At 45.0% G+C, this 19,637-nt stretch overlaps 1 protein-coding gene across 1 annotated transcript in view; it reads left to right on the top strand.

Moving 5' to 3' along the window:
• The window catches only part of TBC1D19 (TBC1 domain family member 19), a 135,378-nt gene that overhangs the window by 102,546 nt on the left and 13,195 nt on the right, over positions 1-19,637 (top strand). Inside the window, exons 16-18 of the mRNA XM_083159365.1 lie at positions 10,483-10,515; positions 18,312-18,421; positions 18,848-18,939. Of these exons, the coding sequence (XP_083015491.1) occupies positions 10,483-10,515; positions 18,312-18,421; positions 18,848-18,939 (235 nt within the window). The remainder of the gene's footprint in view (positions 1-10,482; positions 10,516-18,311; positions 18,422-18,847; positions 18,940-19,637) is intronic.

The following is a 19,637-nucleotide window of genomic DNA, read 5'->3' as shown; positions in this document are numbered from 1 at the left end:
GGCAATGGCAACGAGTGGGAGCGATGCATGCTTCATTTCTAAGCGAGCGATACATACTTCTATTCAGATTGTTTAGAAATAGGGCTTAAAAAGGGGCATACACACGTTGAGATGTGTATGCCCTTTGTGCTGAGCAATATAGGGTGGGCTATACCACGGGGTCTAGATCACCCAGACACACGCAGAAATCTTTGCTAAGCAAAAAACCATCGCACAGGCAGAGGCAGGGAGTGCTCTAGATCGCTCCTTCTGCACACAAGGAGCGCTGTGAAGTTACTCACTAAGCAATCTGACCCGTAGTCAAGATCTAGTCAGGCAATAGTGACTTGGGGGACTGCGCATTGCCATCGCTTGGGGGTATACACAAGGAGCAATACATGTTTAATTTCAAAGCAATCTAGTCAGATCGCTTAGAAAACAGTTTACAAGCGACGCGTGTGTATGCCCCTTTAATAATGTTGGGAAAAAATGAGTAACACCTGATTACTTCTGTATCCATAAATAAGGGTTATCTGAGAGCGTTGCTGCTAATGGCATGCCCCCATTATTTGATCATGATAAAGTGCTGCCCACTCTCTGATAGAGCCTTTGGCAGAGCCTTCTGCAGCACTTAGGGCTGTGCAAACACGATGCCGGCAGAAGAGAGAGCTCAGCAACTGTCACTGCTCATCAGTTTGGAAATGGGTTTATAAGACGATATGAAGCCCGTCGGTCTGCTGTGATAAAGATTATTTACCATAGGACACTATAACCTGTTCTCAGTCTTCCCAGTAGTGGACGCCGCAGCAAAGGTCAGACCTTGTGGTGCCCAGAGAAACCTCAATGATCTGAAAAGCCACAAACCGCTGATAACATGGTAAACCTTAAGGGCCCCTTACACTTGTGAGATTTTGTCAGATTTGACCCAATACAGGTGGATGGAGTCAATTTATCTGACAAAAACTTGTTGGAGAAGTGTAAAGGTGCCCATACACTAGTAAGATTTATCTTCAGATCTGGCTGGTTGGAACAAAAACATGGTTATGGATGAGTGACAGTTTGTCAGTTTTCCAGCATTTCCAAGCAAATGGTCAACTGTCATTTGCTCTCATCTATAACCAGGATTTTGTTCCAACCAGCCAGATCTGCAAATAAATCTGCGTGTGTATGGCCATTAGGGGGTCTTTACAGTTACCGGGGGGGAAATCTATGTCTTCAAGACAGATAAAGTACCAACCAGTCAGCTCCCTTAGGAGCCGATTGGCTGGTACTTTATCACTCTCCACTTTATCTCTTATCAAGGCTTAGAATACTAATCACAGTGTATCACCACAAGAACTGCTTACAACCACCGAGGTTGATGGGGAGGGGGTGATGTTCTAAGGTTGTCGTAAAGCCACAGGAGTCTGACACCGGGCATTATTTATTTATTATCAGTTTCTTATATAGCACCCACATATTCCACAGCGCTTTACAGAGTATAATTGAACATTTACATCAGTCCCTGCCCCAATGGACCTTACAATCTATGTTCTCTACCACATGTACATGCACATACAGACATTCTAGGGTTAATCTGTTGAGATAACTGCAAAAAGGTTGGGATTGCCCACCACCAGCGCTAGATACAATAAACAATGTTACTTCCCTTCTCCTATGTCCTTTTAGGAATCGGTATCACTCTCAGCTCCTTCCACTCAGTTGTACATGTAAAAAGAGCATATAATTCTCATAGTGCATACCGTTTAATTTTTACATATGCACGTTCATCGGGTCCCAGTGAGATCACTGAATTATATCAATTATTGATATCATTCATTTTGTACACTCAATATCAGCCACTCGCTGCCGATATTATTAATTATATCGGCTGCGTCCAGGGTTGCTTAGTGTGTATGGAGTTTTACAGTTTCCCAGGGCCGGCAACAGAAATCTTGGGACCCCATACACTGATCTTTCTGGGGGCCCCCACCCCCTCAAGCACTAGTAGTTGTGTGGAGCAGGGATGGATGGTTTACGTATTGGTGGCAAGAAGTCCCATACAATGGCTGCCCCCAGCGCAGACAGTATCACTTCTGAACTGATAGCTACTACACATTATGCCACACACCGTAATGCCTACTACACGTTATACCACATACCGTAATGCCCATTAAGATATTATGCAACATGCTGTAATGTCCATTAAGACATTCTGCAACACACTGTAATACCCATTACATATTATGCCACACACTATAATGCCCACTACATATTATATCACACATCGCAATGCCCATCACAAAATTGGATTCCTACCCAACCTTTTCTGGGTCCCAATGGAATAAAGCCTCCTCACTCCTTCCCCCAGCATGACACATGTGGGTCGGGGGGTGGTGGTGGAGTATGAATTGGCACACTTATATAAAGTAGAATACATAGAAAACAGGGACCGTGCGCACCAAAAATGTATGGCATGGCTTTGTGGGGAAGAGGTGTGGCTACATAAAAGTACCAATTCACATTACACCATGCACTGTTATGCCCCTAGTACACATTTTAGCACAGTTATGCCCAGTACACATTCTAGCACACACCATCATGCCCAGTACACATTATACCCAGGGCTTAAAGTGGTCCTGGAGAGGTGGTGGAACTCCATTCCCCTAAAACTGACCTCCCCCCCTCCTCATTACGCAGAGCCCAGGCCAGTGCCAGGGAATTTGTGCCCTACCTCCCAAAAAGGGATAATGGTCCCACAAGGAGGGAGTGTAATCACACAATAGTAACTAATTACACAACAAAGTAGCACAATCCTATACACATTACACCGCATGTAGTGCTCTTGATTCATATTAAATCACACAGTAGTGCCCCTTATACACATAATGTCCACAGTTGTGCTGCTTATACACATCTGTCTCTGTCACTCCAGCAGCTCACTGTCCATGTTCCTCAGCAGCTCCATGCCCTGTGTCCCTCCAGCAGCTTCCCCACCTCTGTGTCCCTTCAGCCCCCTCTCATCTTGTCTTCAGCATGCACAGAGCCTGCTCTTCTTAGATGCTCTTCTTCACTTCAGTGGTGGTGATGGTATGACATCACATATGCCTTGCCAGAAGAAGAAGGTGCTGGGAGAGGCTTTTCTGTTGGAATTACTGTTCAGGGCTGTGGTAGAGGGGGAACTCCGTTCCCCCTACCATTAGAGGTTATGGAACTCAGTTCCATGCAGTTCCCCCTCACTTTAACCCCTGATTATACCACATAAGTGCTGATTACCTACATGCTCGTTGCAGGAGTTAAATGCTGGTTGCCACAGGGAGGGTTGTGTTTGCATACTGGTTGCCCAGGGAGAATTTTGTGCTGGTTGCCCATGAGGCAGTTCACGCTCTTTGCCCAGGGGGCATTTTATGCTCATTGCCCAGGGGGCTGGAAAAGCTGATACACTGCTCACCAGAATAGGTGGGCAGTGTGTCTGCGCTGCGGGGGACTGGATGCAGCTGGAATAGCTGACACGCTGCTCTGAGTTGAGCAGCCACATCCAGTCCCCTGCCGTGCAGACAGCCCACTCACGTGTACTACTGCAAGCGGCTGTCAGTAACATCCTGTCCCGTTCCCTCTCTCAGCAGCAGACAGGCACTGAACTTACACAGCGTGGCGTGGGGCGGCAGGAGGACATGCAGCTTTTGAACTAATACAAGCCACTAGTGATTGGTTTCTGGGCGGCCACTGCACTAGTGATTGGCAGCACAGCGCGTCCCCGGAAATTCCTCTTTGCCAGAGGGAATTTACATGCCAGGGACAGCTTGTCGGGAGACATGTAGCTTCAGCCGCTTACTGACACTGACATAAGCCGGTTCTGCTGCGGAAGGCATCTTCCAGCCTTCCACAGCAGCACCGGCTCATGTCATTGTGTGTAAACGGCGGCCGGGAGACTTCTGCAGTGAGTGTAGTGTGTGTAAGCGGCGCCTGTGGGAGCTGCGTGTCCCGACTCCCGTCTGTCCCCAGGCAGCTAAGGCACTGTAAGTAAGAGCTGGAGAGAAAGGGGTTGGAAGACCCGCACCATAAATTTAACCCCTTCCCGACATTTGACGTATATATACGTCATGGCCGGGAAGTACTTCCCGACACATGACGTATATATACGTCATGACTTCAAACTGTCACCCCGTCTCGAGACGAGGTGGCAGAGGGACAATGTCTGCTGTCCCTGACAGCAGACATCCTCCCTCATTGCCCAGGGGGGGCAGCGATGCCTCCCGTCTTGGGCGATCGCTGCTATTGGCTGTTAAAAAGTGAATAGCCAAAAGTAGCGTTGAAATGCATTGAGTGTAAAATTTAGACTCTGCTGCCCCCTAGCGTCCAAAAAAAATAAAGGCGGTTTAAATAATGATTTAAAAATAAAGAATAGATATGGTCTTTGTTAGTTATTAACTATTTTGAGTGATATGATTATTTGTCTCACAAGCAGAAAATGGAACATTTTGCAAATAGCAAAATGTTCCATTTTTTCACGACACTTTGGTATTTTTCCCCAAAAAAAAAAAACTGTATCGACCAAATTTCACCACTAATTTAAAGTACAATGTGTCACGGGAAAACAATCTCAAAATCACTGGGATAAGTAAAAGCAAAAAAAAGTTATACCCACTTAAGTGATACATGTCAGATTTGAAAAAAATGGCTCTGTCAGGAAGGCAAAAACTGGCTGCGTCAGGAAGGGGTTAATAGTAATAATTTTTATTATTTTGTGGGTGGTTAAGATGCCCGTCTGCCAGAAGTTTTATCCAAATATGATTCCTGGCCTGCTAGGGTGCAGCCCCCTGATTTTAATGTTTACGCAATTTGAACAAAGAGAAAGAAAATAAATCAGTTTAAATGGGACGCACTCCTCACCCACGGTGTCTGTTTTAGACTTTTTATAAAAACATACCTAAAATTAGGTGTATATTTTATTAGTGTATATTTACACGTTGACCTGACCGGTCATCATTCATATTCCAGGTTCTCAATTGTATTAATTGTATGCAACCTTTATGTATACATAAAGGTTGCATACAATTAATACAATTGAGAACCTGGAATATGAATGATGACCGGTCAGGTCAACGTGTAAATATACACTAATAAAATATACACCTAATTTTAGGTATGTTTGTATAAAAAGTCTAAAACAGACACCGTGACTGTAAGTAAGAGGCCTCCCCTCCACTCCCGAGTCCCAGCGGCACCACCACTGCGAAAATTCTTGTTTGGGTGAGGTTGAATTAAGTGCCGGGCGCCTGGGTGCAAGGAAGTGTGGCCCGGCGGCTAAGTGGGACTGAATTTGGGGCCCCTCTGATCGTCGGGGCCCGGATCAGCTGTCCTCTTTCACCCCCTCTGTCGCCGGGCCTGCAGTTTCTATCCTGCCACATCTACATGTACACTCCAATCGCCATCTTTATCTGAACGGAGATGTCTACGTCGTACTACAGATTGGAGGTGTGGGTTGTGATAATGTGAGGAACAGGTGTATATTTACTTAGATGGGATTTATATTAAAATTGGGATGTTGCCCATAGCAACCAATCAGATTCTACTTCTTATTTATTTAGCATCTTCTAGAAGATAATAGTTCTTAATGTTAGAGTTCTTGAGTTCAAAAGAGGTATGTGTTTGTTTGGAACAAATATGTCCTATAAAGGGGTATGTTTACAAAAGTGCAGGTTTACAGAAATGTTTCCCATGGCAACCAACAAGGTTCTACTCATTTGCACCTTAGCAAAACCATGTTGTACTGCAGGTGTAAGATGAGCAGATAGATTGATAGTCGGGAGGAGCCTGTACTAGCCTGAAACTTTTTTATTTATTTTTTTTGGACTTCCTCCCAACCCTGCCTCACCCTCCCGCCCAGTGGCGTAACTTGGGGTCCGCAGCCCCAGCGATGGCGGGGGGGAGCAGGCTCCACCGGGGCGCAGGATCAGAGTGTTCCCTTGTACAGAGCATTGTACATTTGCCGCCTGGGATCCCGGAATACACCGCAGCGCTGCGCGCAAGCTGGAAGTGCAGCCGGCATGGTGGAAGGGGGAGTGCTCCCTGGCTGTCTGTGTGAGGACGCAGTGACAGGTTCACTAAGCGTCCTCACACAGACAGCCAGACTCGCCAGAGAGCGCTCCCCCTTCCACCATGCCCGCTGTCCTTCCAGCTTGCGCGCAGAGCTGCGGTGTATTCCGAGATCCCAGGCGGCAAATGTACAATGCTGTGTACAAGTCGGCCGACGGGGATTGTGCAGGACAGCGCTGATAATTTACCGTTTTTCCGCCTGCCTCACTGCTCCTGGCCACAGCGATTAGATAGGTTGTCTGATCACTGTGGCCAGGAACAGCATGGCAGGTGGAAAGCGGGGTAAGGACCTGACAGGACGCGGTAGGGGAGAGGGGGAGATAGATCATGCTCACCTCCGCTGGCTATTAGCCGGGGAATGTGTGACACATGTCAGTGTCCAGCTTCCCCTGATCCCCACTCCCCAGGCGGCGTTGCCTACTCCTCTTGATCCCCGGTGGCTGCTGGGCTGGCATTTTAAAAAAATAATGGGGGGGGGGGGGGCGCCAGAATTTATTTTGGCAGGGGGGAGCAAAATTGCTAGTTACGCCACTGCTCCCGCCCTCACCCCTGGGTGATTGTTATGTGTTTTATATCTATGTATGTTCTTTTCTGAGAGAAGTGTTATCTTACTGGCTTACTCACCCCCAGTGATCCAGTTTGTACAATTTGTTCCTGCTTTAGATACTGTACACAAAGGAAAACTTATCGCACAGGAGAGTGATGACTAAGATACTAGAAAAGGTGAACCCCTGATTTTTAGTTACAGGTTTAAATGAAGCCTAGGTTGACGGGGGTGTGCTACCACTGGACATCTATATATATCAAGCAACAGGGTTTGTACAGAGACAAAAAAAGAAATGTCACTGTGTGGTGCACCTAAGAATTGACGCAATAATACGTAACTTTTAATTGGATAACTCTAAAATTGGTAGCGAAATAATGGACACACAATACACAAAAACATATATGACACAGACAGGTGTTTTAAAAAGGGTACTGATACCCTCACGACGCTGGGCCCCCAATCCCAATGAAATTTATGAGAATGCTTTTATTTGTGTACACATAAAATGCTTTGATGTTTTAGCAGTAACTTAGTACCTAGGACGTTCTCCTTAATTAGTGGAGAATTGACGGGTATGATACCCGGTCTGATAGGTACTCACGGCTGTTGTGCGAGTGATAGTATATGGATCAACTCACACAATTTTTACAGTTTGAGTGCTGGTTAATCTCGAATGCACTCTGAATTACCACAATTATAACACCAGTCCTGCCCCCTGTAATAAGTGTGGGTCTAGGAAAGGTAGTGGTGCTCTGCAGCAACGCTAGTCTGACCCGCTGTGTGGGATGCGGGTATGAGCCGGGCGATGGCGTCGGGTAGCGGTGTAGGTAACTGCGCCCGGTTGGAAGTACCGAATGCGGCTATGTTTGATGCCGCAGACGTTCCCACTTGCCAGTTCTGATACAACACGGTGTTAGTGCGCAACACACCGTGTCTTGCCCTGGTGAGATATGCCAGGTATCAGATCGCCAGAGCGTGCTGCAGAGGAAAAATACTTTAAGCTAAAACAGATCAAAATGCATTTATATCAGGGAAGGGAAGGGGGACACAGACGAAGTGTAACGGTCAGCGTACGCTTCGCCAAGGAGCTTTTTCAAGTCTTGAAAAAGCTCCTTGGCGAAGCGTACGCCGACCGTTACACTTCGTCTGTGTCCCCCTTCCCTTCCCTGATATAAATGCATTTTGATCTGTTTTAGCTTAAAGTATTTTTCCTCTGCAGCACGCTCTGGCGACCTGATACCTGGCATATCTCACCAGGGCAAGACACGGTGTGTTGCGCACTAACAGCGTGTTGTATCAGAACTGGCAAGTGGGAACGTCTGCGGCATCAAACATAGCCACATTCGGTACTTCCTACCGGGCGCAGTTACCTACACCGCTACCCGACGCCATCGCCCGGCTCATACCCGCATCCCACACAGCGGGTCAGACTAGCGTTGCTGCAGAGCACCACTACCTTTCCTAGACCCACACTTATTACAGGGGGCAGGACTGGTGTTATAATTGTGGTAATTCAGAGTGCATTCGAGATTAACCAGCACTCAAACTGTAAAAATTGTGTGAGTTGATCCATATACTATCACTCGCACAACAGCCGTGAGTACCTATCAGACCGGGTATCATACCCGTCAATTCTCCACTAATTAAGGAGAACGTCCTAGGTACTAAGTTACTGCTAAAACATCAAAGCATTTTATGTGTACACAAATAAAAGCATTCTCATAAATTTCATTGGGATTGGGGGCCCAGCGTTGTGAGGGTATCAGTACCCTTTTTAAAACACCTGTCTGTGTCATATATGTTTTTGTGTATTGTGTGTCCATTATTTCGCTACCAATTTTAGAGTTATCCAATTAAAAGTTACATATTATTGTGTCAATTCTTAGGTGCACCACACAGTGACATTTCTTTTTTTTGTCTCTGTACAAACCCTGTTGCTTGTTCCTGCTTTAGATTCTTTGATATTTTCTGTGGGTTCTTGGTTATTTCTTGCACAATGCTGCATCTTCTCAATTTTTACTGTATTTGATGCAAAGTAGAAATACTGATTTGTAAATCCACCAAAATTGCTTTAAAACCGCATTCATACGCTGATTATATTGCCTTAATGTGTTCTACCTACACTTCTGGTTCAATTTAGACCATACTTGCCTACTTTTGAAAAATAGTTTCAGGGAGATTATAGTTGGTAGTAGAATTTTGTACAGCGCCCCATTGAGGGGGTGTGTCATGCTCCACTTAAAGGGCGTGGCTAGTTCCATATATCGAGAGATTGGGGAAAGAGATTGTGAAAGTGGCACCTAGAAGCATGGGTGTGTACTGCTACATCTGAGAGGAACCTTTTAAAATGACTTATATCCAAATGTAGATGATCCCCAAAGCAGTTAGTAAGAGCTACTATACTTAGTAAAGTGCTGGGAAATGGTGCTGATGATTCAATGTAAATTTATCTAACTCTCATTCCTTTTTTTCCCCCCAAAATGTAACAGTGTAATGTGGGTCAGGTGAAATGAGGGAGATTGCTAGACTAATGAGGGAGATTGCTACTATTTCAGGGAGTCTCCTGCAGAATGCAGGAGGGTAGGCAGCTATGATTTAGCCTAGCCCAAATGGTTCAGGTTTACTAGAAGCTAGGCCATTGCCGTTACTAATCCATGCGTTTTGGTATAGCAGGTGCAAACTGTAGTTACAGTACTTGGATAAACATCATTGTGGAATGCACGCATTGGGCAGTTCTGCTAAATGTAAGTGCAAAGAAGGGAACTGTTGCTGGTATCTACACTCTGGGTGCTGAGATCAGCATGGGGACTGATGACATCAATCCCTCAGTGACCCGCTCTGCTGCGCAGTCTGTGTGGGAGTGGCTGTTATCATACACTTTTTTGGCCCTGTGGGGATGATTTATACATAAAGATTTCTGCCACTTAGGTGTGGGACTTTGTTATTATGGGGACCACTGTAAATGAGATACATCCAGGCAGTTTTTCACTAAAATATGAAAGTGTTTTAGACTAAATTGAAAGGAAATTGTAATTTAAGCGGTTAAAGGATGATGAAATATTTATACGCCCAAATATGTTAGAAATCAGACATGTTCTTGAACGTAGTAATTTTCTCTCCCATGTGAGTCATCGAGAGTTCACGTGACTTTTTTTTTTTCTGTTAAGCCTGCTTACAGTTACATATCCTTGCATGCAATATAGCATAACTTGGCATTGCATAGATGACTGTGTTAATAATGAAACTTTGTATTTTGAATAAAGTTTTCAGTTAGTTACCATTTACGACCCTTCATGCTTATAAGGTGCTTTTGTCTACAGTTTTTGTACCTTTCTTCTATTTATTTTTTTCTGTGTAGGGTACATAGTAGGGCATAGACCAGTCTGCAGCATACAGTGTAGGACTGGGGCATGAATGGTCCATTGGGGAAAGGCATCTGTAAGGCCCCTGCTTAGGGGCAAGGCTAACCATATAATTACTACTAGTGCATGCATGACAGACAATGTACCATACTAATAAGAGCAATGCACTGTACAAAATACGTTATTGTCCTGTGCAGTATAATATAACTTACACATAATGTAGAATTCAAGTGCACTATTACGGCACCTGATCCTAGAGTAAGGGGTGGGGCCTAGGCAGTAGTGGGCCAGTCCACTGCTGCCAGCCTATCAGATGTGGGGATTCTTACGGCAGCACATACTGTAGTATTTTTTTTATTATTCTGATCCTTTGTTCATTTGTGATGATTTGCATTTGACATGTGCAGTGTCATATAATAATGGCAGTGGATGTATGAATAGTATATAATCTACATGTCCAGCTTGATATTTTTCAAGTGGATAGTCCTAATGAGTCATCCATTTTATATTTTTCAGGAGTGATACCGTTCCATGGATTCTCAATGTATGGTAAGTTATAACTAAGCCAATCACCCATACACATATGAGATATTGCATACAATCATTCGATTTTGACCACATCTGTTCGATAAATCAAATAATTGTATGCACATTTTTCGGGACCATGCGACGCGATGTGCGGCCCAGTTTATAATGTCGTGTCGATAGATAGTATGTGCTGCACATAATAGCTAATATCTATGGAATTGCAGGAGCAATCGCATGTGTTTTTTTACTTGCTAGAAAGCAATCCACGGGTGAGGGGCGGAGCGAGCGCTTTCCTCATCTGCGCTTTTGGGGAAAAGGGGCCGGAGGAACCGCTAGTGGCATCTATCGGAGTAGCTTAGCACTGTGAAGGAGCGCTAGCAGAATCTGAAAAAGTTTAAACACTGGCCCTTATTCAGATCGGATCGCAGTACAAATTTGTTCTCAAAATGAGCAAAACCATGTGCACTGCACATACCTCCCAACTTTTTAATTTGTGCAGGCGTCGAAATTTTCGGGGGGCGTGGCCTAATTTGGGGGCCTGGCCTATACTCGCGGCTCTTCCGCGAGGCCACGCCCCATTTTGCAGCAGTCCCCTGGCTGCGGGAATAGACACTGTGCGCATGCGCACAGCGTTTATTCCCCGCTGCTTAGCAGCTGACAGGGGGACTCCCAACAGCCCCCCCACACCGCGGGACACTGCCGCCCGCGGGTGGGACATCGGGACAGGCCCTGACAATCGGGACTGTCCCGATTAAAATCGGGACTGTTGGGAGGTATGACTGCAGGTGGGGCAGATGTAACTTGTATAGAGAGAGTTAGATATGTCTGAGTTATTTTGTTTCTGTGCAGGGTAAATACTGGCTGCTTTATTTTTACACTGCAATTTAGATTTCAGTTTCAACACACCCCACCGAAATGTAACTCTCTCTATACATCGCATTGAATCGCATAAGTGTATGGGCAGCATAAAGGTTTTATGTGGTGATACGCGGAGAGGTCAGTGGCTCATATGGCCACAGCAAAGATGGCACTGATGCGGTTATTCAGGGCTATAACCAAATGACTGGATCACAAGGGGCACATTCAGTTGTTTTCTTATTACTGTGTGAGCTTAGTGTTCTACTGAGTAGAAGTTCTGCTTCCATTGCAAATTAACAATGGTATATACTTTTCTTCTCATCATGGATATAATAACAACAGAACAGGTGTGAAAGTTTTATATGCAAAGCAAATGAGTATACAGTCGTAATGGGATACGGTCGTATTGTCGACCCGACTTAGGTTGACAGTCATTGGGTCGACAAAGTTGGTTCGACAGGCAACAAGGTCGACATGGATAAAGGTTGACGTGGTGTTAGGTCGACATGGGTTAGGTCGACAGGTCGCGAGGTCGACATGTTTTTTTTTCACTGTTTCTTGAGCCGACATGTGCCAACAGGCGGTATTTCATGCCCTACCATCTACTAGCGCGTGGTGGGAGAATAAAATAGTGTGCCGAGTGCAGTGAGGCACCGTGCCTGAAGCATAGCGAGCTATGCCAAGGGACTGCGGTTCACTTCTGACTGTGTCGACATTCTGGTAAAAAAACTGTGAAAAAACCCATATCGACTTAACGCACAGGTCTTCAACCTGTGGCCCTCCAGATGTTGTGGAACTACATGTCCCAGCATGCCTTGACAGTTTTGGCATGCTCTAGGAAAAAATGTGGCAATGCATGCTGGGACATGTAGATTTACAACATCTGGAGAGCCACAGGTTGAAGACCCCTGACTTAACGCATTTGTCGACCTAAACCCATGTCGACCTTGTCCCATGTCGACCTAGACACCTGTCGACCTTAACCCATGTCGAACTAGAGCCCTGTCAACCTAGTTGCCTGTCGACCCAATGACTGCCGACCTAAGTCAGGTCGACAATACGATCCACACTCAGTTGTAATATGCAATTTTATGTAATCGTGTAAATAAATAGGAACAAAAAATAGGGTACACCTAGTTGTACAGACTAGAAGTGAAAGGGGCAGGAACACAGCAATATAGCAAAAGGACAAAATGGAAGAAAGGGGGGAGAGGAGCAGAGAGGGATGCAACCGCAGCCAATGAGGAGCAGAGTAGAGAGCGTATACAATATTACAGACCTTGCAGAGACTTTTGCATGAAAGTGTTTCTGTCAAGTCCCAGTTTAATCTTTTTTTTATTTTATGGCACAGACCAGTACTGCGGCTTGCTGCTTATTTCTGCATAGCTGCGCCTATTTAACTACATAACACGTAAATATATTTGTTGTTTAGCACGCCTCATGACAATTACTTTTCACAATTTGAAACAATAAAAAAAATGGGCATGGGTTTACACCGATAGCAAATATTACTGTCATATAGCTACAGTCTTTTGTTATCAAAAATAAGATGAAGCCACAGCATTGACTATGTAACGCAGCTTATTATACCTCATTGTGTTGTCGTATGACTCATTGTCTTGTCTTTTTTTCTGCTAATGAGAAGTGTTGCTTGTCACACTACATACTGTATTGTCCGTAAAATGACAGGTCAACCTCCACATGCATAACTCTCTGAGATTGTTATATTACTCACCATTTGGCATGCAATTTATGTTGTTGTTACTGTTGTTGTTGTTGTTGTTATTGCAATTATTATTTTTATTATTATTAATCATTTAATAGAAAAATATTTTAAAAATACAAGAGGGTTAGGTACCAATAATTAATCAGGACAAAGTAAGCCCTGATTCAACCAAATTTGAACCCTTTCTGCCACAGAAGCACCCATTATTGGACAACATGTCAGCCATTTTGAAGTCCATAAATCCTGCATTCAACTCAGTAAATAGTTGTGACTTGAAGTGTAGCATGTTAATGTATTTGTACATTATGTGACAGGATCACTGACAAATGGTAATTATTAGTTTTCCAGTGGCAGTGCACATGTCTGCACATTTTCCTAGTAGTTTCTGTCATGTGTAATACAAAATGTCGGCATTGTGAATTATGACTGCATACGATATCTAGGTTTGTGATAAATCTAATGATTTAAGTGAAATATATTTATTGCATTTTTGACACCAGATATTCATTGTACACTTGTTCTGTGTAATAATGCACGACCATGTCTATAGCACAACCAACGTACTTGAAAATGTAATATAAAGAGAAACCTGTTTAATAGACATATAGATCATAGTAATGACATTTACTGGAAAAATATAAATATTTTATTTTTAGTGTGGGTTAGTATGGAATTTTAATTATGATCCCTTCCTGCCCAGACAACCATACGTCGAACCTTGGCAACAGTAGTATTTATGTAAGAGCGAACACTCTTCCTGTATAGCTCCTGTATGTGAGACTGGCATTAACCTGAACACGTTCTCTCTGCATTATGTCGGGTTACAGTGCAGTAAATAAAGTTACATCTAACTACTTATTTCCTGTCATTGTGTGACATAGGTGCAGCTGGGAATTTCCTTAAAAAACAACAACCCACACACACTATGGCCCACATACATCGACCCAACCTAATAGAGGTAGTCATCGAAGTGGTAGAAGTTGCTAAATGAAAAAAAGTTTGTGTCTCCATTTATTTCGATAGGTTAGAATTACAATAATATTTGGTACTTATGTAATATCTGGGCTCCCGTTTTTCTTATGAGACGCGTCCCCTCGCGGGGCTCACTGCGCTCACCACGCTTCCGGCACGGTGGCTCGCTGCGCTCGCCACACTATATAAAATCAACTCCATGCGTAGTTGGATAGTAGGGTTATGAAAAAATGGGGTGCATTTAACATGGGAGCCCAGATAATACATAAGTACCTAATATTTATCTGACTGTACTATATGAAAGCCCATTCATATCACACATTGAAAGACTATGAAAAATGGCAGGGAGCCCAAGGTGCAAAATGGCCACATGCCTGGCAAAAACAGAATGGTGCTGAGACTAGGGTCCCTTCCTGCCTCTGGCAGAGGACTTTGGTCACCCACTCAGATAGGTGAGGAGTCGGCCTCCAAGTTCAGCACTGGTATCTATGATGCCGACATGTACTGAGGGGCCTCCGCTGAATATTTTTGAATGCAAAAAAGTCCAACAATGAATGAGGTTCATTGACTGCAATCTGCAAGTGGGTGTTAAAGCATATGTCCACTTCAACGGACGTCCTGCAATAAAAATATCCAAATAGTGTGCGAGGCTTATCCTGGCATATTGGCCTGACCTAAATATTTTCCTCATATAATAGCCATATACTGTATTGCAGTTTAGACATCTGGGGTGACATTTAATGGGATGAGATATTTTGACTTTCGCGATTTTTAGGCAAAAAACGCCCGAAATTTACATGCACTCTGTGCATGGTTATGTAAAAAAAAAAAAGGGTACTTGTGTATTATCACGATTTCCATCGTAAGGCATTGTATCGGTCGCAGACCCGATTTTTTAATTCTACAGCCACCCTGATGGGTGATTACTATGTTAAATGCCCCCCCCCCCCCATTTTTAACGCCACCCCACTATCAACGCCAACCCGAAGCGTGGCGAGCGCGACAGGGGCGGCAGTACGCGTCCTCCGACCTTTTCATACTCCCACTATCCACGTCGGCGTGGAGTAGATTTTATATAGTGTGGCGAGCGCAGCGAGCCCCCGAAGCGTGGCGAGCGGACACGGATTACTTCACATGTATTCCGCGTCCCCTCATGGGGCTCGCTGCGCTGGCCATTATAATGGCATGCGATGCGATATTAAAATTGTACAGTCAGCCCTTAAAACCCTTAAATCGGGTCCCATCGCATACCTTAATTAGTGGTATGCGATGCGATGGGCGCCGTGATAATACACAAGTACCAAAAAATGTGTAAAAGGTAACATTAATAGCTAGCCCCGAGCTCAAAGAACCGGTCCTGGTTTTAGAAATTCAGGGGACTAAAAATATCCCCAGGTTTTCTAAAAACAGCACCAGGCTCAAGGGCCGGTCCTGGTTCCCAATATACGTGGGACAAAATGACTAGGGGTCCCCCGTATTTTGGCAACCAGCACCGGGCCCAAACAGCCAACAGGGTGATGCCACAGCTGGGGGAAGGAAATGTTTTACATAAATTCCGCTGTCCATAGCATTAACCTGTGCAGGGACCCTGGAGGAGGGGGGTCCCCCCCCTCCAGAGTGACCCCTGCTGATGCTTTAGCCCAGGGCTGTCCCCGATGCCCCTTCGGCAGTGGGCATCGGACTGATAAATGGTAAAAAATAGAAGATAAATGCTAAAAAAAAAAAAAAAATAGAAGAAACTATTGTGTAATGTTGTGGAACTATAAGTCCCAGCAAGGCTGGCCCGCATAATAGGACTTGGAGAATCACAACGCCCAATATGTGGGCTATTAAAGCGCCACCCTTTATTTAAGAATCTGTAAAATTTAGTTAATGAAAAAGCTGAAGGTGTGAAGTAAATAAACATATTTGTGTTATAAATACTGAGGATGTTTTTGTTTCTGGATGAAAAAAAAAAACATTCACGGGTTGAATACTGTTCCATGATAATAGTGCAAATAGTTTAGATGCCAGGTGCATGATGTCCACTCAAGTGGATGCAGGTATAACTTCTTTATGCGGGGTACACACCAGGACGACCCGCTCACGATGCACATCGTGAGCGGATTGTCAGTGTCTCGTCCGACCCGCTCAGGATGACACGGAGCGCACAACCCGCTCACAATGTGCACCGTGAGTGGTACCGATCTTATCGCGACCCGCACCCGGGTTGTGTGGTCGTGTTCTGGTATTCTGGCTGGACAGATGATTCAGTGCAGCACTCCGTTACATTATGATGATAACCTTTGCGGTATCTGGGAGATAAGTGTCTAGGTCGACATTCAATACTCTATGTAGACATGCACTAAGTTGACATTGACTAAAGTTTGACACAGCCAAACGGTCGACATGGTAATGGTCGACGGTTGTTTAAATTTTGTCTAATTTTTCATGCTTTGCAATGCATGTAGTCTCCAATTGGTAACAGTAAAGTGTGCCAAGCACAGCGGCAGCAAAGCGAGGTACCAGGCCCGATGCATGGCGAGCAAGGCGCTATACTAATTGGGATACATATGTTTTGCCAGACTGCAATTTGATCCTACTTTACAGCATAGGGACTTCCAGTTTGACCATATAGTAAATGTCACCATTGGCCATGCATAGGAGCAGGGCTTGGCTGGTAATTGTGGCCTGTAAAGCAATATTTGCACGGCATACCAACAGTGACCCTTATCCTACATCCGCCGACCAGCAATTTACGTGGGATAGCCGCTGCTAGTGGCACAATGCTCCCCAGTCATGAGCAGAGGCAGATTGTCCAAAAGGCAACCTAGGCATGTGCCTAGGGCCCAGCAGGTCACGAGGAGCCCCATAAAGATATCCTGATCATCTAAAATGTTCCCAACTACAGCATGACATCCTAGACCTGCCCACACTCCCTCTTTGATAGGATAAAACATATTTGGACACACAAAATTGTATCATCCACTGTATGTGTGCAGTCCGTTTACTAATAAGCCTACTTCCAAAAGTAGGGCCTGATTCATTAACCCCATAACACAGCAGTGTGGGTAGTAATGCAGTTCTGAGGTCCGAGGTGATGAAGGAGCTGGATGGAATGGGTCAGGTGGATGCTCCATGGTGCAGCACACATACATGTATAGTACACTATGTGGGAAGGAAGCTGGGAAACGCCATAATAAATGACTTTACATTGTTGTTTAATGCTAGGACAAAGTACAAGGTTCTGCCCATTGTTCAGTGCACACGGTTTTTCCACTCCTGTGTGTACAAGCCCTAAATGTACATACTGCACCTGTATGTACAATATTCCCATCACTAAAGTATTTATCTTTCTGTTCATTGTATGCTGTAGAATTATACACATAGACCCTCATTCTGCGTTCACAGGGGAGTGATGGTTTGGGACTGAGCAGTTATGCAGTTATGCACATGTGCAGGCTCCGTTTGCAAGCGGGCATGGCGAATTGATTATTTTCCGGCACATTCACATGGAGCAGTGCAGGCGGGGGGCGGGGGGAACCATGGATGGGTAGCGCCCATGGGAACGCCAAGCATTTCATGGGCGTTCCCATGCTAATGCTGGGCGTTCCCATGCTAATGTGACCATTACTCGGGTGCGGGGCAGCTGCAGTCAGCGGATGTTAGTTGCCCACCATCTTCCGGTACAGGGGCGCTGTAGATCTAAGACACCAGAAAGTGCCTTAGATTTACGAGCGCTATAGAAATCATTCGATGGTCGGTGACCATTGGATGATTTCTGCCCCGCACGCAATCTGCTAATGAATGTTTATGCAAAACATCCATTCACATACGTGCTGGAGATTTGCGGTGTGTGCGGCGGGTGGATCTTCGTGCGTGCAGCATTTAGATGACCCGCAAAGCTGCGAATTTCACAGCTTTGCGGGTCAATCAGAATGAAAGCCATAGTTTCCTTATGCCTGAACTAAAGTTTTATTTTAGAGGATGAGTAAGTCTATATATTTAAAAGGCAAACTCTCCTCACCGCTATGAGGTGAAGTACTGCCAGTGACCACTAGAGGCCACTCGACGGACCAAATTTCTAAAGTGAAAACAATGGACACTGATCGATCTCAAACTTGCTCGATATTGAGTGAGGTAGCTGTGAAGACCGTGATTGGAGCAGATAGGGACTGGGGGTGGGGTGGAGCGTATGAGCAGCGGTTATTTTGATGGGCTTTTAACTAGTATTTAATATGTTAGCAATTAATTATAACCATGCTAATTGCTGTGCTTTCAGTTGCCCCCTTATGCTTCTTGTATCACGAGCCCTCCAAATTGTACCAGATGTTCCGTGAGATGTACGTGCGCTTTTTCTTCAGGCTACATTCCATCTCTTCCCATATATCGGTAAGTAAACATGGAGAGACTTAATCAATGCCATGCTGCGTTACTATAGGTCTACTTAGAACCTTGCTGAAGACCTGACTTGCAACATACACTGTGTAGTGGAACGCAGCTGCTGGGATCTGCAAAGATGCTGATGGGCGTCTCAATACAAATCCAGGAGGCTGTGATATTTGCATATTTACTACAGCAGCATTAGGGTACATCAGTAATCAGTCCCATAGTGGTGCAAACCCCCATATAGCAATGGAGGGGGAGCTGTTATATTAGGGAGCTATTTCCAGAGTTTTCTTCCTTTCTGATGTGGATTTAGTAAACCAATTTTGGGTTCCTTTTGGGTGTTGCAGAGCAGAATGTGTCCTATGATTTCACCTGTTTTATCGCAGACAGTGTAATGATAATCTTGTTCCGTCACTTATGTCTCTGTAGGGAATAATGTCACTCTGTCTTCTGTTTGAGACTCTTCTTCAGACACACCATCCGCAGCTCTTCTATCATCTCCGCGAGATTGGGGCACAACCGTATGTCATGTTTTCTTGGTATCCTCCATATGATTTGGGTCATCTTCTGTAGTGTGATTTGCACAGCGTAACATTGAATTCCCTATAATCCAATGTTGTTCAGTGGCAGGTGGCTGTGTGCCTTATGGGAGTGTCAGGGGTGCGTGTGCCTTATGGGAGTGTCAGGGGTGCATGTGCCTTATGGGAGTGTCAGGTGGCTGTGTGCCTTATGGGAGTGTCAGGGGTGCGTCTGCCTTATGGGAGTGTCAGGTGGCTGTGTGCCTTATTGGAGTGTCAGGTGGCTGTGTGCCTTATGGGAGTGTCAGGGGTGTGTGTGCCTTATGGGAGTGTCAGGTGGCTGTGTGCCTTATGGGAGTGTCAAGTGGCTGTGTGCCTTATGGGAGTGTCAGGTGGCTGTGTGCCTTATGGGAGTGTCAGGGGTGCGTGTGCCTTATGGGAGTGTCAGGGGTGCGTGTGCCTTATGGGAGTGTCAGGGAGTAACATAGTAAGTAAGGCTGAAAAAAGACGTTAGTCCATCGAGTTCAACCTATCTGACTGGTAACTACTGACTTTAGTAAGTCATATCTATAGGATTCCCTTAAAGGCCAAAATGTATCCAGTTTTGATTTAACTTATTAACAGTAGTTGCTGTAACTAACCACACCCCCCCCCCCCCCCCCCCCACACACACACACACACCCCCGGTAATGAATTCCAGA

This window comes from Crinia signifera, chromosome 1 (assembly GCF_055691185.1).
Source record: "Crinia signifera chromosome 1, ASM5569118v1, whole genome shotgun sequence".
In the NCBI taxonomy this organism is placed as follows: domain Eukaryota; kingdom Metazoa; phylum Chordata; class Amphibia; order Anura; family Myobatrachidae; genus Crinia; species Crinia signifera.
This window is presented reverse-complemented; position numbering and strand designations above follow the sequence as displayed.